The following is a 26,256-nucleotide window of genomic DNA, read 5'->3' on the forward strand; positions in this document are numbered from 1 at the left end:
AGGCAGAGGTCTTGCAGAGGGCCTCAGGGTTCATTCCAACATCCCACTTGAGGGAGGGTATGACAGTATCAAAGTCCCTTGTATTAAAAAAGAATTTGATGAGTACAATGATTGCGTATGGGAACAAAAGTTTGTACTGTTGGAACTGAAGACAGAAGTTCCTTGCTTCAGCAAAAGAGACCATCTATGAAAGTAGTCCAGAAATTTCCAGTGGCCAGAGTTACTCCACTATGATGGACTGCGTGCAACAGTTTCAAAGCTGAAGGTACCACTGAGCTGTAAACATGTCCTGTATAGTCCAATCCAGACAAGACCAGGGACTGGTAAACATGGAGGGTAAGGTGGGTCATCTGCTTCCAACGAAGTGTGGCCGACAAAGCAGAGAGTATTAACCTTTTGCATGCAGCTAGTCTTTAGTTGAAGAATATGACACAGTCATGTTTGCTTTTTATCCAAGAGGAGTCCCAAAAATTGGGACTCTAGAACAACATCCAAAACAGCATATTGTACCCAAGTAGAGTTCTGGATTAGAATGGACTGCAGTACGATGATAGAAACATGAATCGCGTTTTCACAGGAGTGAACTGGAAGCTATGTGAAAGGGTCTAATGGAAGACCTTCAGATGGTGCCTTGGAGCCAGTGTTCAACTAAGGTGACAGATTGGGAGCTACATCACAAGCAAAAGTTGTTGACCTACAGAGCGGGGGCAACCAGTGGTGCGACAGAGGTCACTAGCCCACTGATGGTACGAGGAATAGAGTAGCATTCAGCATGGAGCCCTGAAGGACACCATTCCATTCGGCCAGTGAGGAGTTGAATGATGTATCAACTCTAACCTCAAACAACCAATGGGATAAAAATGGATGAATAAAAATCTGTAGAGTGCCCTGATAGCCCCAGTTATGGAGGATAAGCAAATTGTGATGGAATCAAGAGGTGATGGTGCCTTATGTAGGTCATAAAAGACTGCAACAAGATGTTTAGAAAAAGCCTGTCACACTGCTATTTCCAACTGAACCAGATGGTCAGTTGTGGATCATCCTCCCAGTAGAGCTGATAGGGGGACAAAATGCTCCTCAATTCGAGAACCCTGCATAAGCAGTGGACTAAGCCTTTCAGGCAGTTTGTAGAGGTGTGTGTGTGTTTGAAGTTTACGGGCGCTAAACAGCGTGGTCATCAGCGCCCAAACACATAAAAACAGGAACACAGGCAGTGAAGGGACTAAGACATACAGCGAACAAGGAGAACGGCTAAAAGACACAGACCTGACGCAGTTCCAAATCCTCACATACAGAGGCAAAACAAGAGGAGAAGGAACACACTAAAATGGAAAGGAAAGGCAGTTTGTAGAGCCCGTTGATAAGGTAACTGGTCTGCAGGCGTTGACAGGTGGGTTTTCGGCTGGTTTAAGGATTAGAATGATAATACTTTCTTGTAACTGTGAAGCAAAACCACATTCTAGCCAAATACAGTTGAGTAGATGGAGTTTTTGAACAACATTCACAAGTTGGATCGTATGATTATGAATCAAATCAGGGCCAGGAGCGATATAGTAGGACGAGTCAAGAGCTTAGATCATCACTCTGAGGGTATCCTGGTTAGGTGTGCAGGGGCCAGCAGGACAGGTCACACCCCAGGATCACTGTCTTTCACTCGTTGTGGTTTAACAACATCAGTTTATAGTCTGATGGTGTTGGGGAATATGGTGCCTCTGGGATCACCTGAGTAGCCTTCTCCAGAGATATCTTCTTTTTCTCTTTCAAAAATTTTGGCAGTTGAAGTTTGGGGTGTGGGTGTTGGAACAGAAGAAGGGAGAGAGCAGCCCTGAGACTCACAGTCCATGTCTCCTTCAGCCACTGGTTAGTGTTGGGTTGCTGAACTGCCAAGTTTACAGTGAGAGAGTTACCAAAAGGAGTCGGGGGGGGGGGGGGAGAGGGAGAGGGAGAGGGAGAGGGAGAGGGAGAGGGAGAGGGAGAGGGAGAGGGAGAGGGAGAGGGAGAGGGAGAGGGAGAGGGAGAGGGAGAGGGAGAGGGGGGGAGAGAGAGAGAGAGAGAGAGGGGGGGGGGGGAGAGGGAGAGGGAGAGGGAGAGGGAGAGGGAGAGGGAGAGAGAGAGAGGGAGAGAGAGAGAGAGAGAGAGAGAGAGAGAGAGAGAGAGAGAGAGAGAGAGAGGGAGAGAGAGAGTGAGAGGGAGAGAGAGAGAGGGAGAGAGAGAGAGGGGGAGGGGGGGCAGCAAACATGAACCCACAAACATTGCTTGTTGCTTGATGAGCAAAATTTCTTAAAACACAGCCCACAACATTGTTTTAGCTTCATGTGATGCATATCTATGAAATACTACAGTAATTTCAGCAGAAATGTACATTAAAATTTAAACCTAAAATTTAAAAAGGAAAATGAACTCAACATTAGAATTAAACAATCCAGATGCTAAATTAAAAAAAAAAACTGGTTCTTTAGTTGTTTATGAGTATCATAAGCTGAACAGAATGCAGATGATGTATAAAGCTATTAAGGAATCACATTCAGTGTGAGTGACATGGATTTTCTTTAAAGTACTGTCAATAGTAAGATTATTATCAACAGAGCTCACTAAGGTAGGAAGAAAATGGAATGGCGAGACAGTGGCCTTGGATAAGGAACTATCATATGGTACACCTACATAAAAATAATCAGGCCGGCATTAGCAACACAGAATTCCCTTATATAAGACTATAGGCATTATTGCAGTATCACTGCAAAACCACTGCAATGAAATTCATTTCTAGAGTGACTGCTAATGTCAAGCAGCCCTTACAATCAGTAAAAGATGTATAATGTGGCATTTTAAGAGGATGTTATTCAGAGTAATATTTAGGTACCTGAGTTGTATAAATACTCATAGCTTGGCACATTATAGCCAATCGTGTAATGTGTCTTCCATCCTCCAAATAGTGGGAACCTTGGCCTGAGATCAAGTTCCACTGAGTCACTCAATACTTTCATGTGGGATGTTGAAATGTTTCCAATTTCATCCCGATAGTACGCATCTGTTGCAGCAGCAGGAAGAATAGTCTGAAATGATAATTTTTTACTTTGAGGAAGAATTGGCATTCACCCAAAGAAGCTTACTTTTAAAGAAAATTAAAATTATTGTGTGTCTCACCATATCTGAGAAATTTTACATTTACAACCATTTTACTGAACTGTTGTTTCATACATACTTCTGTTTGTGACAGAAATGAAGTATCTAGTTATTACACATGGCAACAATTACTTGTGGAGTAGTGTTGAAACATACAAAATTGAAAACACCTATGAAATTCTATTTCTTTAAAAAATTTCTTAAGATTTATTGCTAATGATAAGATTCTAGTATTAGTACCTCAGACATGATAGCTAATCTGAATAGAACTAAAGAAATAACAGTTTGCATCATTCTATTTACCCTGGTGAAGGAATTGCTGAAACATTTTGAAACTACAGATTCAGTCATGATTTAAATAGTGAGTGGAAGTGTGAGCAGTGCAAATTTATATCCCCCAAATCATTGCATTCTTTTTCCTCACTCAGGTTTCATTTTATTTCCAAAAAGGAACTACCATCTCTAACCTGCATAATTTTTAAAACAAGCAATATGTACAACACCATAGAGAAACGCAGAAGTACTGTTAAAAATGCCTATATCTGTAAGTAACACAGACAACACTGACAACCAGTATAACATTTCACTCCTGGAGATACTTGAAATAATCCTAGTTTCACAATATAATCTCTACAATCCTTCTGTCCAGATGTAAATCACTAGTACAAAAATGCATATCAAAATAGTTCCAGATACTATCATTCCTTTCAGTATTATCTCATTCAGTTAGTTGCCACCATATCTGCAAAGGCTACATTAATGCTTGACGCCTTGGTATGCTTAGGTATTATCAGGTGGACTATTTTTAAGATAGGTTTGAAGGTCCTGCCTAATGCTTCAAAATGTACTCCAACAACAAACTAATAATAAATAATACATAACAGTTGTTAATGCATTTATATGTCTGGCCAATAAATGTTTATCACGTATGAATGTACATACTGCAAATAAAGTAATGAAATGTTGTATGTGCCGTAAGTATACATTACCAGAGACACTGTCACCGTGTCTCGCATAGTGCAGTCAATAGGCTAAATACTATCACTTTCATAGTACCCTTTGGTGGTGATTTATGTTGTTATTGTCACATTGAGGATTTTTCTACATACACGATGATGCTTACAGGTGCAACAGATTCAGAAATACAGATGTTCTGTCAGTTTACAGACATCAAGCAGAACACTGTAATCTCTCTTTGAATTCAGCTATCCTACTTTTATCCTCCTCTAAATCCACATCTATACTCTGCAAGGTACCTTACAATGTGAGGTGATGGATACATCTACATCTCCACTCTGCAAACCACTGAAGTGCATGGCAGAGAGTACATCCCATTGTACCAGTTATTAGCTTTTTGATGTATGGAGTAAAGGAAGAATGACAGCATAAATACCTCTGTGAGTGCTATAACTAACCTGTTCTTGTTCTCATGATACTTACAGGAGCGATATGTATGCGATTTTAGTATATTCCTAGATCCATCATCTCAGTGAGTGGCTGACACAATATTACATCACTTGTGGGAAATTGGGATGTGTGGCAAACTTAATATTACATCACACCAGTTGTTATGATTTTGTGCTGTGTCAACCGTATGCCAGGTCTGCAGACTTCATAGTTTTTGAAACCTTTGTTATCGTCTCTTGTTTTGCAGGTATTGGCTGACATTTAAGTTCTCTCTGTTTCATGTGTTTTGTGCGCTTTTGTATTGATTTTGTGTTCAAAATGTACAGTGAAGAAGAGAAATGTCTGGAGCGAATGATTTACAGAGTCCTTCACGAGTTTGCAAAAGATGAGAAAAAAATATTTAATAATGATCCAGATTACAAACCTATCATTATTTTCACAGTTTATTGTTATGAAGGGTTTTCTTACCGTTACACCAGGAAATCAATCCAAGCATATGATTCCAGTGACTGTAATGTTGAACTGTGTATCTGTCCATGTCTCAATTTATATCACACTGTGCTCCACTATGAATGCTAAATTTTGCTTTGTTCTTGTGTTCTGTGTGTTTCTTTAGATTCGAATTGGCTCTAAAAGAAATTTAAACAGAAAGATCACTTGTTTGTTTACCAGGGAATGTACCTGAATACCAGAACTCTTTTTCAATTTCTTTCTATAATAATTACTATTAACCCTCTAACGGTAAGGTTGGGGTTGGATCCGACCCCAGCAAGTCTGTTTTGGTTATAACTCCCCATTCCCTTTTCTGAGAGCACTGTGGTTCCAGCTACCCTACCAGCCAGTTGTCCCAAGAACGCTGAGGAGGCCACGTCAGTCTGGCGAGTGACCTGCAGCTACCCTCTCTATCCGAAACCTACATTACCCGCACTCGGGTTGGATCCGACCCCACCTTACTGTTTACGTCACACTTATTAGTTTCTTATGTGGGGAGGAGTCAACCCCATATTGATGTTTATATTACATCTATGTTTTGTTTTCTCTTCTAGTATCTTACTAAAATGGCACATCAACTCCTTAGAACTCCTGAGGAGCTATACAAGGGGTTTCTCCGACAGGAGGCTGAGTCAAAGGATGGCGACAATATCGATGCAGAAAACTGTTCAGAAACCAAGGACGATGTATTATCTAATACTGATGACGAGGATGATGTATTTCATTGTGCGGCAGGAGCAGTCAAGTTTGATAATTCTCAGTCAGATGTAGATGATGAGAGAAATTTTGAGCTAGGTAAAGACTTAGAGACAATATGGCCCAACAAACCCATCCATTCAAAATTTTCTAGGACACCAGCGTCAAATATTATCACTCATCTCCCTGGTCCACGTGGGGAAGCAAGGGGGGGTCACTAGTGAATTGGAAATATTTTTGTTATTTATATATTAGAAAATTATAGAAAAAATTGTTTTGTACACAAATCTTGAAATCAAAAAATTTAGGCAAAAGTACAATACGCTCCAGTGGTTTCATTCACAAACAGAGAGTGTTGAAATAAAAGGGCTGATGGGCCTTCTCTTCATGCGTTGTGTCCTAAAAAATTCTAGGCTTAGTGTAGATGAGATGTTCTCAGCAACCTATGGACCTCCGGTATTCCATTGCACTATGTGCAAGAAAAGGTTTCCATTTCTTCTACTAGAAAACCTCTGATTCAATGATAACGCCACCAGAGAGGCCAGAAAAATCAACGACAAATTTGCGGCTTTCAGAGAAGTGTGGAACATGTTTGAATCTAACAGTGAAAAAAATTATAGTCTATCTGAATATGTCACAGTAGATGAGACTCTACTGAGTTTTCGGGATGACTGTCCATTCAAAACATATATCTCATCGAAACCCAACAAATATGGGTTGAAAATAATGTCACTATGCAACGCGAGGACATTCTATTTTTTGCGTGGCATTCCATACACCGGCAAGGACAACAGAATAAAAAGGAGACCTGGAGATTTGCCTTTACCTGCCCAGTATGTTTTGCACCTGACGGAATCTATCAGGGGGTTCTAACACAAACATTACAACGGACAATCTGTTCTCCTCACTGGAGGTGACTGATGCCCTCCACCAAAAGAAACTCACATTTGTAGGTACATTGAGGAGGAACAAACCGCAAATACCACCATCAATGTTGCTTTCTGCTCCAGTAAGCTCCACTTTCTGCTCCAGTAGGCTCTCCAACATTTATGTATCAGGACGACAAAACTTTGGTGTCATTTACCCCAAAGAAAAATAAAAAAAGTTTTACTGATATCGTCTATGCACTTCTCTGGAGAGATAAATGAAAAATCAAATAAGCCTGAAATTGTGGAGTTCTACAATCTAACTAAAGAGGGGTCGATGTATTAGATATGCTTTGCCACAGCAGGACCACAAAAAGAAAGTCGAGAAGATGGCCCATGAGGTACTTTTATGCTATTTTAGACATCGCTGCTATAAACATTTTTATCATTTACAAAAGCAATAGCAAAATGGACAGCTTTTCAAATGAGCGAGAATATCATTTCTCAAAAATCTTGCGCTCTCTTTGACAAAACCTCTTATGGAAAAGACGTTGAATAACACACATCTTCCCTGTGAGAGTCGTTCATCCACTGGAAAACTTTTAGAAAAAGAACCAATCGAATTAGACAAGCCTACCTAAGCACAGCCACTAAAGAAAACAAGATGTGATTATTGTGACAGATCAAAAGATAGGAAGGGGAATGCTCTTTGTAGTACGTGTAATCATTCTATATGTGGAAAGCATAAAGTTATTATATGCCCTGGCTGTAAAGAAACTGAGATGTGATAAATTGTGTCAAATATGTATTTTCCGGGCTGTATGTGATCGTTTCCAGGATAACATTATACAATTATTATTTGTTCCTATTACATTATGTGTACAAAGACATTTATTATTGAGAACTCTATATTTCGAAACTGCTGACACTATAATTATTTTCTACAATTAGTAAGAGATGTTTCTCATTTAGTTCGTATCTTTAGAATTTCTAAAGCACTCAAGTTCCTAGTTGATGACTGAATCTATTGATTTTTACTATGTTTTCAATAATTTTATAGAGAATATTTCTATTAAGGTATTTTTTTGTAATCAAGTTCCTATTTTTTTCCAAGTACTTTATATTCTTACTTATTGACTATAAAAATAAAAAAAAATGTTGTTATAACAAATATGTGTTTAACTGATAATAAAACTTTTTCCCATTATTCATTTTTCATTTTACCTCGAAAAATCGATATTTGGAGGGTGGGGTCTGATCCAACCCCACCTTACCGTTTATGTCAGGATACTTCACCTTACCGTTAGAGGGTTAAATCGAAGTTTCATCTGTGGATTCAGATTTAACAACAGCAATGACAAAATATGTAGTTCAATAAACCTAGAAATGTTTTGAAATTTCACACTAGTTATAGCTTCCAAGAAGCCAAATGTTTTGAACAGTTCACAGGTAATGGCAGTTACATAAAAGATCAGCACTGTTAAGTGTTAATGCTGATACTTTGAAAGTAGTTTTTCTAAGGATGATTAAGTTCTACCCTTTCAAGAGTCTGCCAGTTCAGTTCTTTTAGAATCTCCATGACACTCTCCCAGGGGTCAAAGAAACCTGTGACCACTCATGCTGCCCTTCTCTGTAAATGTTCAATATCCCCATTAGTCCTATTTGGTACGAGTTCTACACACTTGAGCAATATTCTAGGATGAGTCGCACAAATTATTTGTAAGCAATCTTCTTTGTAGACTGACTGCAGTTTCCTAGTATTCCACCAATAAATATCTGCCACCAGCTTTACCTATGACAGACTGTATCATAGTTCCATTTCACATCCCTACAAAGTTCCCCGAATTGATTGGGGTCCTTTGCTTTGGAGCCAAGTGGAGGGTCATCATCAACTCTATGACAGTCTTGGCTGCAGATGCCTAGACCTACGTTATTATGTGGGGATTTGTAGGATTCCCCTTTAGGGGTGCATTACACAAAGGAAGCAGCTACTCGGGTAGCAGAGTACTTGTGGAGTGCATGTAACAGTTTTTACCATTAGACAGTAGTTTGAGGTGCTCTAATGAACACTCACCTGCCAATATGCAACAAGGGAAGACAGACAGCATTCAGAATACTTAAGACACTTCGACTGTCGAAATTTTATTCAACTGTCGAAATTTTATCAGTGAACTATCGAAGTATTCATAATAAATTTTATGCTCTCCAGGAAAGTTCCCACACTCATTCTTGGGACCGAGAGTTGCCTGAAACCTGAGTTGGGAAGCTCCGAGAAATATGGCGAGTCATGGAACGTATATCAGCAAGACAGATTAGACGCCAAAGGATGTGGAGTAGTGTTTATTGCAACTGACAAAAATGCTGGCTCTATTGAAGTCGAAGTTCAGTGCGACACTGAAGTTATCTGGTCACGTATAACAGTTGTAGGCGAAACCACGTTAATTGTTGGATTTTTTAAGGGCCACCCAATTCCGCTGTGACAGTTCTAGAGTAATTCAAAGAAAGTTTACGGTCAGTAGCACGTAAATATCCAGATCATGCAATACTAGTTGGAGGCAACTTTAACCTATCAAGTATAGACTGGGATGTCTATGGATTCACTGTGGGGTTACAGACAGACAGTCATGCAAAATACTTTGAACATGTTTTCTGAAATCTGTCTTGAGCAGATAGCTCGGCAGCCCAGACGCAATGGAAATATCTTAGACCTTGTGGTTCAAATAGGCCGGACCTTATCAACATCAATATAGAAATGGGGATTAGCAATCACAATGTCTTTATAGCAACTATGATTACAAAAGTTAATACATCAGTCAGGAAGGCCAGGAGAGTGTTTCTGCAAGACAGAGCAGATAAAACAGATAAAGCAGTTGTTAGCACCTCACTCAGACAGCGAATTGACATCACTTAGTTACAGTAAGATGTATGTACAGGAATTATGGGCAAAGTTTAAGTGGATTGTAAATTATAGTCTGGAGAGTTATGTGCCTAGTAAGTGGATAAAGTATGGAAAAGATCAACCATGGTTTAACAATGAAATTCAGAAGATGCTGAGGAAGCAAAGGCTGTTGCACTCTCATTTCAAAAGAGAACACATAAATGATGACAAGCTAAGATTAGTAGAGATTCGTTCATCTGTCAAAAGATCTGTGTGTGAAGCAAACAACAACTACCATTGTCACACCTTAGCAAAAGATCTGACAGAGAACCTAAGAAAATTCTGGTCCTAAGTAAAATTGCTAAGTGGGTCTAAGGCTTCCATTCAACCCTTGTTGAGCAGTCTGGTGTGGCAGTTGAAGATTGCAAAACAAAAGCCGACATTTTAAATTTCATGTTCAACAAATTGTTCACACAGTAGAATCGTGTAAACATACCGTCATTTGGGCGTCAGACAGAATCCCATGTGGATGACATGGTAATAAGCATCCCTGGCACAGAGAAACAACTGAAAGATTTGAAAGCAAACAAATCACTATGTCTAGATGGAATCCCAGTTCGATTTTACAAAGAATACTCTACAGCACTGACCCTTACCTGGCTTACATTTATCGTGAATCTCTCACCCAGCACAAAGTTCCAAGTGACTGGAAGAAAAAAGTGCACATTACTCCAGTATGTAAGAAGGGTAAAAGAACGGCCCCACAAAATTACAGACCAATATCCCTAACTTTGTTTTGCTGCACGATCCTTGAACATATTCACAGTTTGAATATATCAAACTTTCTTGAGACTGAGAAGCTCATGTTCACAAGTCGTCAGCATGCTTTTAGAAAGCAGTGCTCGTGCGAAACACAGCTTACCCTTTTCTCACGTGATGTACTGTGAACTATGGCTGAAGGGCAACAGGCACATTCCATATTTCTAGATTTCTGGAAAGCATTTGACACAGTGCCCCTTTGTAGGCTGTTAACAAAGGTGCAAGCATATGGAATAAGTTCACAGATATGTGAGTGGCTCAGAGACTTTTTAAGTAATAGAACCCAGTCCTCGAGAGCGAATGTTCATCACAGGCAAGAGTATTGTCAGAGGTGCCCCGTGGAAGAGTGATAGGACCACTGTTATTCTCTATATAGATAAATGATTTGGCAGACAGGATGGGCAGCGATCTGTGGTTGTTTACTGATGATGCTGTCGTGTACGGTAAAGTGTCAAAGTTGAGTGACTGTAGGAAAATACAAGATGAGTTGGACAAAACTTCTAATTGGTATGATGAATGGCAGCTAGCTCTAAATGTGGTAAAATGTAAGTTAGTAAAGATGAGTATGAAGAACAAACCTGTGATGTTCAGATACAATATTACTAGTGTCCTGCTTGACACTGTCAAGTCATTTAAATAGCTGGACATAATGTTGCAAAGCAATAGGAAATGGAATGAGCATATGAGAACTGCGGTAAGGAAGGCAAATGGTTGACTTTGATTTATTGGGAGAATTTTAGGAAAGAGTGGTCTAACTGTAAAGTAGACCGCATATGGGATGCTGATGCTACCTATTCTTGAGTACTGCTCAAGTGTTTGGGATCCATACTAAGTCAGATTTAAGGAAGACATTGAAGCAGTTCAGAGGTAGGCTGCAAGAATTTGTTACCACTATGTTTGAACAACACGTAAGTGTTATGGAGATGCTTCGGGAACTCAAATGGGAATCCCTGGAGGGAAGACAATGCTCTTTTCGAGAAACACTACTGAGAAAATTTAGAGAACTGCCATTTGAAGCGGACAGCCACATAATTCCACTGCCGCCAACGTACATTACGAGTACGGATCAAGAGGATAACACGAAGGTAACACACAAGAAATTAGAGCTGATACGGAGGCATATAGATAGTAATTTTTCCCTCACTCTATTTGTGAGTAGAACAAGAAATGAAATGACTAGTGGTGTACAGTGTAACCTCTGCCATGCATTGTATGGTGGCTTGCGGAGTATCTATGTAGATGTAGAAAGTGGTACACAAAAGAATCTGTATGATTTGCTGATTCCAACTGTGATTTATTGGTAAATTTATTTTGTAAAGTGTAGAAACTTATATTTCTGGTTATTTAAAGCAAGCTGGCAGTTTTTTGAATATTTCTCTTGTGTGTTGTTCTGCAGCCTCAATAAACTGTATGAAATGTATACCAGCGTCACGATAGTCCACCATAGTAACATAATATTGTTTAAAGATTCTCACAAACTCAAAGAAATTCTAGTTGTATGTAAAGGCTGTTAGTGGCAGTAGAATCAGTGTCCCATGTCTCAAATATAAGAATAACATTTACAATAGAACAGCACATTGCTCAAAAATGAGCTATGCTCGAAACCAATATAAAAAAATAAACAAAAAAAGTAACTATGCGGGCTATCATTATGATAATATGCATTTCATACAAGCCTGACTGAATATCTTTGCAGCTTCTTTTAAATGGTAATTCATTATAGATAACATCAACAACATAAAAAACCTGAGGTTAGTATTTATATTGTCTGCAAGGTCATTAATATGCAACGTGAACAGCCAGGGTCCTAACACACTTCCCTGGGGAATTCCCGATGTTACTCCTACATCAGTCAATGACTATCCATCCAGTTGTGTCCTCCCTATCAAAAAACCATTAATCCAGTTATAAATTTTGCTTGGTACCAAGTCAAACATTTTTTGGAAATCAAGAAATACTGCATCTACCTTATTGTTTTGTTCCATGGTTCTCAGTACATCATGCAAGAAAAGTGAGAGTTGGATTTCACAAGAATGTTGTTTTCAGTATCCATGCTTGTTGGCATGGAGGTTATTCTAATCAAGATACCTCATTATAGTTGAACTCAGAATATGTTCTCTAAGATTCTACAACAAATGTATGCCAAGCATATTGGGTGCTAGTTTTGTGGATCACTTCTGTTATCCTTCTTGTAGACATGTACAACCTGTAATTGATTGCAACTACTGGGCATGGTTTTTTGTTCAACTGATCTTATGTTAGATTATAGTCAAAAGAGGGGCTAGCTCAGTAGCAGATACATTACAGAACCTGATAGGGATTCCATCAAGCCCTGACGCTTTGTTCAGTTTCAATTGTTTCAGCTGTTTCTCAATGCCACCAACACTACTACCTACTTCATTCATCTTTTCAGTGGCATGGCAATGATCCTGGGTTTTCCTTTGTGTACAGGAATATTTGAGAACAGAGTTAAGCATTTCTGCTTTTGCTTTTCTACCCACAATTTCAGTTCCTCTCTCATCCGTGAGTGACTGGACACTAACTTTGCTGCCACTAACAGCCTTTACATACGACCAGAATTTCTTTAGGTTTTGGGAGAGATCTTCCAACAATATTCTGCTATGGTAGTCATTCAAGACTTCACGCATTGCTCTCTTGACAGCCAAACGTGTTTCATTCAACATCTGTCTATGCCCCATGCTTTCTTTTACAACTATGATGCAGTAGCCTCTGTTCCTTTAGAAGTTTCTTTATAGTGACTGTATACCATGGAGGGTCCCTCTCATCATGAACTGTTCTACTAGGCACATATCTATCCAGTGCATAATCTACTTTTCTTTTAAAATATAGCCATAGTTCCTTTACATGCTCCTGTCCTGGGCTAAAAGCTTCGAATTCCTCACTGAGATACCTTACTATAACTTCTTAACTTATTTTACTGAACATACGTATTTTTCTACTTGATTTCGTTGCCCTCTGTATTATGGTAATCATTAATGCTACAATTGCCTCTTGGTCACTAATGCCAGTTTCAAAGTGGACATCGTCAAAGACATTATATCTATTTGGAGCCATTAGATCTAATATATTTCCAAGAGGAGTAAGGTTCCAAACTATATTTTCTAGGCAGTTTTCACAGAAGGAATTTAGTAATGTTTGACAAAATATTTTGTAATGCCCAACACTAACTCAACTGTAATTATCCCAATTGACTAATGGATGATTGAAGTCTCATCCAATGATTACAGAACAATTGGGGAACTTAGGTACAAGCAAACTGAAGGTTTCTCTAAAGTTTTGGGTACATCAGGAGGAGAGGCTGGTGGTAGTTACAAGAATCCAATTACAATTTTACACCCAATCCTAATACTGAGTCTTGTACAAACAATCTGCATGCAGCTTCAATTTATGATTTTAATACTCTTGCCTGTGAGAGGACGATTCTTTGGATCTCACACTGATACATTTGGGTGTCTCCTACAGCTATCATTATCTGGACTTGATAGAAAGCCATCTTAGTGCAAAGTTAGCTACTTAGATAGTATCCTGTGATGTGCAGTTCACACCTGACCCATTCAGGAGGACCATACAACTTTTAGCCCTACAGCTCAAGTCATGTCTAGGACATCACAGCCTGACTTGTCACAAAACCACTCAACTCTGAGCCAGTGGGCCTCAATCTGTCCTGGGGATAATGCTGCAGATTGTGAGCTTTGTTGAAACTCTACAATCAAGGCTGGTATTCTCAACCTTCTGTCAGTCGAAATGATCCAAGTATGACCCCGGAGCCTAAACAACAGGCACTGTTCCTCCCAACATGTGCCACAATATGCAGTTGGTCTCACCCTGTTTCCTCAATGGCTGCTAGAACAACCTCTTCAACATCTTGAATGAGGTCCCTGGGCATACAGACTGAGTGCACATGGTGTACCTTCCTGCCCCTTGCTGCTATTTCCCTAAGGTGTTTCTTTACTAGCTTAATGTCTGAACTGCAGATGATTAATACACTCGCATCCTTGACAAGGGACACAGCATGTGTCACAATGGTCACTGTCGGTTTCTGTGGAAGACAGCACCTCAAACTTGTTTAGGGGGATAGATGTAACATCTTGACTTCTCCCTGGTCTCTTGTCTCCTCTGTACAGGATGCCTATACCTACCATTGACAATGCCACTCACAATCCAGTGGCTAAGTAGTGGTAGATCCTGTATTTCCTGCAGACGAGACAGTATCTACAGGATAGGATAGTACCTGAGGTACATTTCCAGCAGAAGAGACAGTATCTACAGGAGAGGATAGCACCTGAGGTACCTTTTGTATATCTGGTACATGACTCTCGGTAACCTTCCAAACACATCCATTCATAGCAGCTTCCAATCGCTTGACAGCAGTCAAGGCAATTTCCAACTGCTCATGAAGAGCAACTTCCTCATCCTGTGCCCGAGAACAGCAAACACAATGGGGTTGCATTGTGCTTGGTGCAATATTTTGAGAATAATAATAAGTGATTTTAAATTAAGCTTGTTGATTCTCCTTTAATTTATGGGTTGATATGCTGCAAATATTGGCAGTTGCTTTTTGGAACTGAAGCGATTTTCAGCCAAAACAAAATATCTATTACTACAACAGAAAAATTTGGTCCAAAATCTACTGCTTCTCCGAAACAATTTTCAGGTTGTAGTCGCTAACCAATTCTGCAGCAGTGTGATAAGTAAAGACAATACACACTCCTGTTAAAGATGACTAATATGGCACAACATATTAGTTATTTACAATAACTGTAAATCACTAATGCTAATTTACTGTGAAACAAACTAAATACAACACTAGTAACTTATGAAAATATATGTTTGCTAGCATCCGAAAATTCTCAAAAACATACCTTTTTTTCAAATAAATTTATAATGAAATTAGAGAACTATTGGATTTGAACGAGAATACGGTGGTCAAAAGTTTCTAAAAGCACAATTTTATTTTACAATTGATGATATAGTACTACACAATATATCACAATATACGCACAAGTTTTGACACAGATAACATGAAAAAGTCATTTAAGTTTTATGTCAAACTTTGGACCCAGGTTTTCGATGTCAGGAAGGGCAAGAATTTTGCATGTACCTGGTTTTGTGTTTCCTTTTACTTTAGCATGCCAAAGATGAACACTGTAGCATAAGTGTATCTCACAAAATGTGTTTACATGTAGAGCACAACAACACACATCTTCTTTGTGGGGTGGCTTACCATGTTGTGTTGTACTACTATTTTTTCTAGTGTTCCCTGTTCCAGCCACAAATTTTTGATGGTGCACCTATGTATTACCTCCAATTTCTCCAATTTTCTTGTCATCATTTTTCAAGATGTATGTGGGAGAAAGTAATTCATTGTCCAACTCTTCCCAGAATGTATGCTCCAGGAATTTCAACAGCAAACTTTTCCAAGATGCATGACATTTCTCTTGTAGTATCTCTCATTGGAATTTGTAAGGCATCCCTGTGATGAAAGGTGCCACTGTTTGTTGGATCTCCTATTTAGTGTATCTAACTTCTTCTTGACAATGAGTATTTCTGAATCTTTTCCATCTTATCCACAGCTGTTGGCATGTTGTTTGCTCTGTCTAAAAATCCGAGAGCGTAACATTTTTATGTTACCACTGAATGTCATTTCTAACAAGATGTCTCAAAGCCGTAGTAACTATGACAGAGAGACAAAAGCATGATGGGGGTACATCAGAGCACATGTACATGAAAAATGTTAGGTGCTGTCTGAAGAATAAACAGTACTTCTTAAACATGAATAATTACTCCCATAGGTCTGTAACAATGTGAGTAATGAATATTATAAAGTAGGAGCTTTAGGTTTAAAGTAATCAGGAAATATGAAAATGACCAACACTACAGGAAAATGCAACAGAACTAAAGGCAAAACTGATTCCAACACATCATGACAGTTTGGAGAATTAATGCAAATTGCCATTAGCATTGTTACCCACCTAGAGGGGGGGAGAGGGAGAGCGCTAAATCATGACATCCAATAAGAAAATAAGTGGAATGATTAAATACATCTTGGCATTTTTTTAGGCAACACATCAGATGAAGTGCTGTCACCATCCTATCCTTATGCTGAGTGATAGTTGAACAATAAAAATGATGCAACTCACATTCATTTTTAATAGTTTCCATGTGCAAAGACAGATGATGATGATGATGATGATGATGATGATGATGATGATACTACTGGATAACTAAATACAAATACCAAAATGACAGTGCAGAGCATGGGGGGGGGGGGGGGGGGAAGAAAAAAAATAGTAGCGGAGGAAAGGGGGGGGGGGGGGGGTAAGAAACGATGTCAGTTCAGTGTTACCTGCACGTGCAGTATACCTGTGGCAGCAACAGGTGTGTAGTTCTGTACTAAATTCCTACACACACTACCTGTTCACAGAGATTATTGGATTCACTGTATTTTCTGACAGAATGATAGGCATTAATTCATGTTTCATCCAACCATACAATCTGCCCTAAAAACTGACAGTGCCTTGTGACAAAATCCACATATCCACAGCTAAAATGAGTGTGCCAAACCTCATTGTCCAGATCACAATATAACGAGAAACTGGTAGTTGTTCTGATGCCTTACAAACATGGGATACAACAATGTACATTAATGAAAAATCTTTCTATAAGCTTGTATACTATCATCAGCGGGTGGAAAACCAATGTATGTAAGCTAGGCATGGTTTAGAGAGCTATCATATATAGCTATACAGTAAAATAAATATAATTCTCCCTTATAAATTCTAGTAATAATGAATAATATACATCAGGGCATAATTCAGTGTCACAGAATAAAACTAGATAAATGAAATACTTGACAAACTGTTGAAGATATATGACATTTCATGTTACCTTTTCATGGAGTTGTGATAGTTGGAGACATACAGTGGCTTTTAAGCATTTACTCTTACATCATAGAAAACCATGAACACTTCATACCTTGAATGACTTTACACTCGACAACCCACTCTGAGCCTCTCTCTGGTACTCATAACGAGAGAACGGTCCCTTCAGAGTAGCACCAGTATGAAGCAGGTCTATTGTCTCCTCAACTGCTATGTTGCCCCAATGTGAAACTTCAATCGTTCTTAACAAGTTTGTGACTGTCAAGAAGGGAGCATTGTTCTCAAAGTGAATTATCATTTTATCCTGTAAAGTAAAAATACAACATACACAAATATTTGGGAAACACAATTTAAACATGAAATTTACATCATCTTATGACACAGTACACACAATTATTTGTATTTAGTATTATCTACACTCCTCTTATTTTTTCTATGACATTTGTTTCAACCTTTGGCAAGGCATAAATATAAGACAAGTGTATATAAAAAATATTTTATTAGTAAAAGTTATGTACACTTATAGTTACTCTTCAACATAACCACACAATGACTCAGACATTTGTTGTACCTGTGGACAATCTTTCCAATACCCCCTTCATAAAAATATTGCCGCCAATGAATTCAGACTGGAGATAAGATCTGTTGTTTGTTTCTTGGAAGCAGAAGGGAATAATGCAGCAGAAATTCAGCAAAGAATGAGCAGAAAGCCATTCGAAACAAAATAAGAGGCATGCGGGCTTCTCGAATTGTTCTGATCCATGACAACAATCATTCTCACAGTGCTAGTGCAACCCAATGGGTTCTTGAGCAAATTCATTGGAACATTTTCGACTACCCACCATACATTCCCAACCTAGTGCTGAGTGAATTCAATCTTTTCTCTGAATTGAAGATGTGGCTAGGAGGGTAGCACTTTCAAACTAATGAGGACCATCAAGATAACGTCACAACTCATTTCAATTCATTGGCTGTAACATTTTATGAAGAGGGAATTGAAAAGCTTGTTCACAGAAATAACAAATGCCTCAATTATTTTGTTGATTTATGCCAAAAAATAACCATACGTGTACGTAACTTTTACTAATACGATATTTTTTTATACAAATACTTATCTTTTATTTATAGCTAACCACGGTTTTTTTAACCTCATAAAAATTTTACTACTGAACCATGAAACAGGACTTGGCTCCAATGTCAGCTACAGGACTTACCATGGGTCTCAGTCACAACAGTTGTAAAACAATCATGTTGTTGTGTTGTTGTGGTCTTCAGTCCTGAGACTGGTTTGATGCAGCTCTCCATGCCACTCTATCCTGTGCAAGCTTCTTCATCTCACAGTGCTTACTGCAACTTACATCCTTCTGAATCTGCTTAGTGTATTCATCTCTTGGTCTCCCACTACAATTTTTACCCTCTGCGCTGCCCTCCAATACTAAATTTGTGATTCCTTGATGCCTCAGAACATGTCCTACCAACCAGTCCCTTCTTCTTGTCAAGTTGTGCCACAAACTCCTCTTCTCCCCAATTCTATTCAATACCTCCTCATTAGTTACGTGATCTACCCATCTAATCTTCAGCATTCTTCTGTAGCACCACATTTCAAAAGCTTCTATTCTCTTCTTGTCTAAACTATTTACCGTCCATGTTTCACTTCCATACATGGCTACACTCCATACAAATACTTTCAGAAACGACTTCCTGACACTTAAATCTATACTCAATGTTAACAAATTTCTCTTCTTCAGAAACGCTTTCCTTGCCATTGCCAGTCTACATTTTATATCCTCTCTACTTCGACCATCATAAGTTATTTTGCTCCCCAAACAGCAAAACTCATCTACTACTGTAAGTGTCTCATTTCCTAATCTAATTCCCTCAGCATCACCCGATTTCATTAGACCACATTCCATTATCCTCGTTTTGCTTTTGTTGATGTTCATCGTATATCCTACTTTCAAGACACTGTCCATTCCGTTCAACTGCTCTTCCAAGTCCTTTGCTGTCTCTGACAGAATTACAATGTCATCGGCGAACCTCAAAGTTTTTATTTCTTCTCCATGGATTTTAATACCTACTCCGAATTTTTCTTTTGTTTCCTTTACTGCTTGCTCAATATACAGATAGAATAACATCGGGGAGAGGCTACAACCGTGTCTCACTCCCTTCCTAACCACTGCTTCCCTTTCATGCCCTTAGACTCTTATAACTGTCATCTGGTTTCTGTACAAATTGTAAATAGGCTTTCGCTCCCTGTATCTTACCCCTGCAACCTTTAGAATTTGAAAGAGAGTATTCCAGTCAACATTGTCAAAAGCTTTCTCTAAGTCTACAAATGCTAGAAACATAGGTTTGCCTTTCCTTAATCTTTCTTCTAAGATAAGTCATAGCGTCAGTATTGCCTCACGTGTTCCAATATTTCTACGGAATCCAAACTGATCTTCCCCGACGTCAGCTTCTACCAGTTTTTCCATTCGTCTGTAAAGAATTTGCGTTAGTATTTTGCAGCTGTGACTTATTAAACTGATAGTTCGGTACTTCTCACATCTGTCAACACCTGCTTTCTTTGGGATTGGAATTATTATATTCTTCTTGAAGTCTGAGGGTATTTCGCCTGTCTCATACATCTTGCTCACCAGATGGTAGAGTTTTGTCAGGACTGGCTCTCCCAAGGCCATCAGTAGTTCTAATGGAATGTTGTCTGCTCCCGGGACCTCGTTTCAATTCAGGTCTTTCAGTGCTCTGTCATACTCTTCATGCAGTATCATATCTCCTGTTTCATCTTCATCTACATCCTCTTCCATTTTCATAATATTGTCCTCAAGTACATCGCCCTTGTATAGACCCTCTATATACTCCTTCCACCTTTCTGCTTTCCCTTCTTTGCTTAGAACTGGGTTTCCATCTGAGCTCTTGATATTCATACAAGTGGTTCTCTTTTCTCCAAAGGTCTCTTTAATTTTCCTGTAGGCAGTATCTATCTTACCGCTAGTGAGATAAGCCTCTACAGCCTTACATTTGTCCTCTAGCCATCCCTGTTTAGCCATTTTGCACTTCCTGTCAATCTCATTTTTGGACTTTGTATTCCTTTTTCCTTGCTTCATTTACTGCATTTCTATATTTTCTCCTTTCATCAATTAAATTCAATATTTCTTCTGTTACCCAAGGATTTCTACTAGCCCTCATCTTTTTACCTACTTGATCCTCTGCTGCCTTCACTACTTCATCCCTTAGAGCTACCCATTCTTCTTCTAATGTATTTCTTTCCCCCATCCGTGACAATTGTTCCCTTATGCTCTCCATGAAACTCTGTACAACCTCTGGTTTAGTCAGTTTATACAGGTCCCATCTCCTTAAATTCCCACCTTTTCACAGTTTCTTCAGTTTTAATCTACAGTTCATAACCAATAGATTGTGGTCAGAGTCCACATCTGCCCCTGTAAATGTCTTACAATTTAAAACCTGATTCCTAAATCTCTGTCTTATTATTATATAATTTGTCTGATGTGTTCTAGTATCTCCAGGATTCTTCCATGTATACAACCTTCATAGCACTTTTTATATCTCAGTAGGACTTGTTGTTTGCTTATGTAATGTGTGTATAAATAGCTTATATAAAAATTATACCTGTACTTAATATACATATTGTATTTCATGTTAGTAAAGTAAGAATGAGTTTGCTATTTTGGTGTGTTATAATCAACAATAACTTTCAGACCCTTAACGATCAACATTTGTATCCAATTTGCACAATATGTGATGGTTGAACTACATTTTTTTTCCCACTTTAATATTACTTTCATTTGAGTTCACTCAGAACAAACATTATACAAAATATAATAAGTTTCCAACATTCTCCCAAAAAGTAATTCACATCAGTTTGTGTGTACACACCTGTGAAAAAGGCTGGACTTTTTCATATGGACCATAAGTTATTACATTGTCAGAAACTGCTACCGGTTTATGCTTTGTGTAACTTTCTATGTTTTTCGATGCCAAGGTAACAGTTGTTGTCTGCTTGATTGCAGTATATGGTGAATAAAGAACAGTGCTCCCATGATACAGTACAAGTTGCTTCTCCTTCTGCGATATTGAAGCTGGGTGAGGTTTCAATTGGTGCGTGAACACTGTCTCAACTTCCACCTGAAATGTACATTATCACTGAGTTATAACATATAAAACTGTCATCACATGGAAAGCAACCACATTACTAACACACACACACACACACACACACACACACACACACACACACACACACAAAGAGAACAAAACATCCACATGATTTTTCTTTGCCTCTTGTTCTGTAGAGCTCATTCAGATTACGTCAAAAGGATCTGAGTAAATAGTGTATCAGCATAAATATAGCCAACATTCACATTCAAACAATGTTTTTCCACTGAAACAACTACAATATCACCACTGAATTGTACTTCAAATTTTGTGCTGATGTAAAAACCCATAAATTCTACCAGTATATATCAAAGCATGCAGCTTTCAATTTGTAATCCATTATGTTCTTGGTTTAAACTAAAAATTTAACCACACATTGGCTATGCATGTGTGTTTTAGGTGTACAGCATGAAATGTGAAATGAGGGCCACCTTTTTCTGGTAGGCAACGCTAAAGTGTGTGACCAGAGAATTATTACATTGTTAGATGCTGCTGTGAAGAGAGAGTCTTGAAACTGTAAGGTCAGTCATTCACATTTTGCGCAACGTTCTCCCACATATTCGGTTGGAGTTTGCTGTGTCTCTAAATACATTCCTGCTGGCAAAAAAAGCCAACACAACTTGTACAACTCTTTAGAATCTGGATGATTTACTAATGTGGCCTTGTAACACTTGCCATCTTGGCCTTGTTGTGTGGGTACTGTGAATGATTGAAAGCAATAGTAAACTATAACCGTTACTTTTATCCTGAAGATGTGAAGTCTACTGTATGGTTAAATGGTGACAGTATCCTCTTTCATAAAATATTTTGGAGGTAAAATAGTCTCCCATTTGGATTTCCAGGCAGGGACTACTCAGGACAATGTCATTAAAAAAAGAAAAATAAATAAATAAATCTGACATTTTATGAGTCAGAGCATGGAATGTTAGATTGTTTAGTCGTGTAGGCAGGCTAGAGAACTTACGTAGGTAAATGGATAGGGGTCATTCCATGTCAACTCACCAAGGCCACTCTACTCAACTATCACAGATCTTGTTGAAATTTTATGTGAACATTTGTACATGTCCTTGATGAACACTAGTAAAGTTTAACATTCATCAGAACAATACTGACTGAGATATATAGTCACTTCTTTGACTCCAAGCATAGTTTACGGGCGCTAAACAGCGTGGTCCTCAGCGCCCAAACGCATAAAAACAGGAACACATGCAGTGAAGGGACTAAGACAAACAGCGAACAAGGAGAACGGCTGAAACACACAGACCTGACGCAGTTCCAAATCCTCACACACAGAGGCAAAACGAGAGGAGAAGGGACACACTAAAAAGGAAAGGAAACACAAGGAAAAGAGAACAGAAACCGAAGGGAAACAAGGAGGTAATCGTGACTGGCTGACCTCTTACCTAAAATCTGGGTGAGCCAGTCACCCAGCAGCACATTAAAACCCTCTCCCTAAAATCCGAGGCAACAAATTGGACAGGACACAAAACCGTAAGACCTTAACTACAGTCGTTGCGTCATCTTGTAAAATAGAGAGCAAATCCGGTGGCAAGGAAACCACCGCCCTCTGGTCAGAGAATAAAAGACAGTCAAGTAAAATGTGGCGGACAGTAATCTGGACGCCACAAGAACTGCAGATTGGGGGGTCCTCCCGCCGGAGTAAAAAACCATGCGTTAAGGGACTGTGCCCGATGCAGAGGCGAGTGAGGAGAACCTCATCCCGCCTGCATGACTGGTAGGACGTACGCCATGGCCGCGTGGTAGCCTTGACCAGACACAGCTTATTGTCACCGACTGCCAGCCACTCCTCTTCCCACTGACGCATAACACAAAAATGCAGGAGGGAGCTAACAGCATGGAGGGGGACGGCACATTCAACAACGTGAGGGAGGGAACATGCATCTTTGGCAGTCACATCCGCCCGTTCGTTTCCCCTAATACCCACGTGCCCCGGCACCCAGCAGAAGGACACCACCTTCCCTGCCGTTGCAGGTGGAGGAGGGCATCATGGATGTTCTGGACGACCGTATCCGCTGGATACAAGTGTTGCATGGTCTGAAGGGCACTCAGGGAGTCAGAACAGATGAGGAACTTAAGACTGGGAACACACCTCATCTGCTCCAATGCCCGCAAGATCGCAAACAATTCGGCATCAAAGATGGTAAACGCCGCAGGAAGCCGTAACTTGACGACTCGATCAGGGAAAACAACAGCACAACCAACGGAGTCCCCCTGTTTAGAGCCATCCGTAAATACTGGTACATGGTCGGGATGCTGGTTTAAAATATCATAAAATAAGGAGATAAAAACAAACGCAGGAGTGCAACTCCTCCGGTACTCCGACAAGTCTAAAAGGACGCTGGGCCTCTGGAGCAACCAGGGAGGCAGGCGAGTAAAACCTTGTCGTTGGGGGGCCACACGCTCCACACCAAGGGACTCAAGCAAATGCTTGGCACGAATCCCAAATGGTTTCGTTGCCCTGGGACGACTGGAAAAGAGACGTTCCATAGGCGGTCGGGCAACGGTAGGGTACGCAGGGGAGGTAGGACAGGCAAGGAATTGACACACCCGTTGCACCATGAGGAGTTTCCGCCGGATGGCGAGCGGCGGTTCCCCTGCCTCAGCACACAGGCTGGGGATGGGACTGGTACGGAAGGCACCAGTGGCCAGCCTGATACCCTCATGGTGTACTGCATCAAGAATCTTCAGATACGAAGGCCTTGCTGACCCATACACGGTGCAACCATAGTCAAGACGCGATCGGATGAAAGCCCTATAGAACTGCAGCAGACGCGCCCGATCTGCTCCCCAGGACCGATGGCTCAGACACTTCAAAATATTCAGTGCCTTCAGGGCCCGCACCTTGAGGTCTTTAAGGTGAGGCAACCACGACAACTTGGAATCAAAAGTGAGGCCCAGGAACCGCACAGTGTCGCTAAAAGGAAGAATGGTGTCCCTCAGACGCAAGTCAGGGGAGGTAAAAAGACGTCGAGAACGATTAAAATGAACACACACACACATTTGTCTGCAGAAAAGGTAAAACCCGTCTTCGCAGTCCATGCCTCTAATCGCTGCAACTGCCGACTAGCAGTGACAAGATTGGAGGAAGAACAGAAAACAGCAAAATCGTCCACAAACAAGGAGCATTGGACAGGACTCCGGATAGTGGACGTGATACTGTTAATGGCGACGGCAAAGAGGGTGACACTTAAAACGCTTCCCTGAGGAACACCATCCTCCTGCACATACAAATCAGATAGCACATTACCAACCCTATAACGAAAGAGGCGGTGGGAAAGAAAGGACCGAATGAAGATGGGGAGACGGCCACGTAAGCCCCACTCATGGAGTTGATTGAGGATATGGCGGCGCCAAGTAGTGTCATACGCCTTATGAATGTCAAAGAAGACACCAAGACAATGCTGGTTACGTAGGAAGGCCTGCTGGATGGCCGCCTCAAGCAGGGTCAAGTTGTCGATAGTGGAACGACATCGCCGAAAGCCACACTGAGAGGGGCTAAGGAGCTGCCTGGTCTCGAGCAGCCAAACCAGGCGACGGTTGACCATGCGTTCCAACGTCTTCCCGACACAGCTCGTCAAAGCAATACTTCGATAACTGCTGGGATGCGTTCAGTCCTTCCCCGGTTTGAGGAGAGCAATCAAAACCGCCTCCCTCCACGAGTCAGGGTATGTGCCGGATAACCATATCATATTAAAACAACTCAGGAGAACTTCCTTGGATGGCAGCAACAAGTGCTGCAGCATGCTGTATCGGATTTGATCATGACCAGGCGCAGTATCATGAGCCACAGACAGCGCCGAATCCAGTTCCCACATTGTGAAGGGGCAGTTGTAGGGTTCAGAATTTGGAGACCGGAAGTCCAAGTGACCCTTCTCGATGGCAGTTCGGTAGCGGCAGAAATCTGGATCACAGTTAATAGTGGCGGTAGATTCCGCAAAATGCATGGCCAGTGTCTGGGCAATGTCTCTCGGCGCCGTGAGGAGACATCCCTGATGCAGCAATGCCGTGACAGGTAGTTGGCTGCGTTTCCCGGAAATCCTCCTGATGGCTTCCCATACTTTCGTAGAATTAGTGGAGCGGGAGATGGAGTTCAAGAACAATTGCCATGACCGTCGTTTGCTCTCTTTAATCACTCGCCGCGCTTTGGCCCTTGCCACCCGAAAGGCCGCAAGATTGTCAGCGGAGGGACGGCACTTGAAGCAGCGCAGAGCTGCACGACGGGCTCGGATGGCGGAGCGGCACTCAGTGGTCCACCAAGGGACAGGACGCCTCTTGGGATGACCAGATGACCGTGGAATGGACAATTCAGCAGCATGGGAGATCACGGCCGTAACATGGTCTACCCATTCGTGGACGCTAGCACGGTGTTCCAAAACAGCCAGTTGGCTGAAAAGTGTCCAGTCAGCTCGGCAGAGGTGCCACTGAGGTGGCACAGATAATGCCACAGCCTCATCCAGGAGGCGAATCCAAAGGGGGAAGTGGTCACTAGAATGGAGGTCAGCAACAACCTCCCACAGAGCAGAATCCGCGAGTGCAGGAGAGCAAAAGGAAAGGTCAATAGCCGATGACGACCCGGAAGCAGTACAGAAATGAGTAGGAGCACCAGAGTTGAGGATGCACAGTTCTTCAGACATCATGAGGCTTTCCAGAATGCGACCCCTGGGGCAAGTAGTCAGAGAGCCCCATAAGACATTATGAGCATTGAAGTCCCCCAGCAGAAGAAATGGGCGGGGGAGTTGGCTAATAAGGTCTGTGAGAGCCTGAGAGTCTATTGCATCCTGAGGCGGTAAGTAGACTGAACAGACTGTGAGCCTCCGACCCACAAGAAGGTCAACTGCAACTGCTTGCAAGTCTGTAACGAGAGGGAGCTCAGATGAGG

General features: G+C 40.7%; 1 protein-coding gene across 1 annotated transcript in view; it reads right to left on the reverse strand.

The window, feature by feature from the left end:
* Positions 1-26,256, reverse strand: part of LOC126183534 (dolichyl-diphosphooligosaccharide--protein glycosyltransferase subunit 1) — a 103,902-nt gene that overhangs the window by 44,937 nt on the left and 32,709 nt on the right. The window contains exons 3-5 of the mRNA XM_049925602.1: positions 21,078-21,326; positions 17,278-17,487; positions 2,861-3,053 (exon numbers count right to left, since the gene is read on the reverse strand). Of these exons, the coding sequence (XP_049781559.1) occupies positions 2,861-3,053; positions 17,278-17,487; positions 21,078-21,326 (652 nt within the window). The remainder of the gene's footprint in view (positions 1-2,860; positions 3,054-17,277; positions 17,488-21,077; positions 21,327-26,256) is intronic.

This window comes from Schistocerca cancellata, chromosome 4 (genome assembly GCF_023864275.1).
Source record: "Schistocerca cancellata isolate TAMUIC-IGC-003103 chromosome 4, iqSchCanc2.1, whole genome shotgun sequence".
Lineage (NCBI taxonomy): Eukaryota > Metazoa > Arthropoda > Insecta > Orthoptera > Acrididae > Schistocerca > Schistocerca cancellata.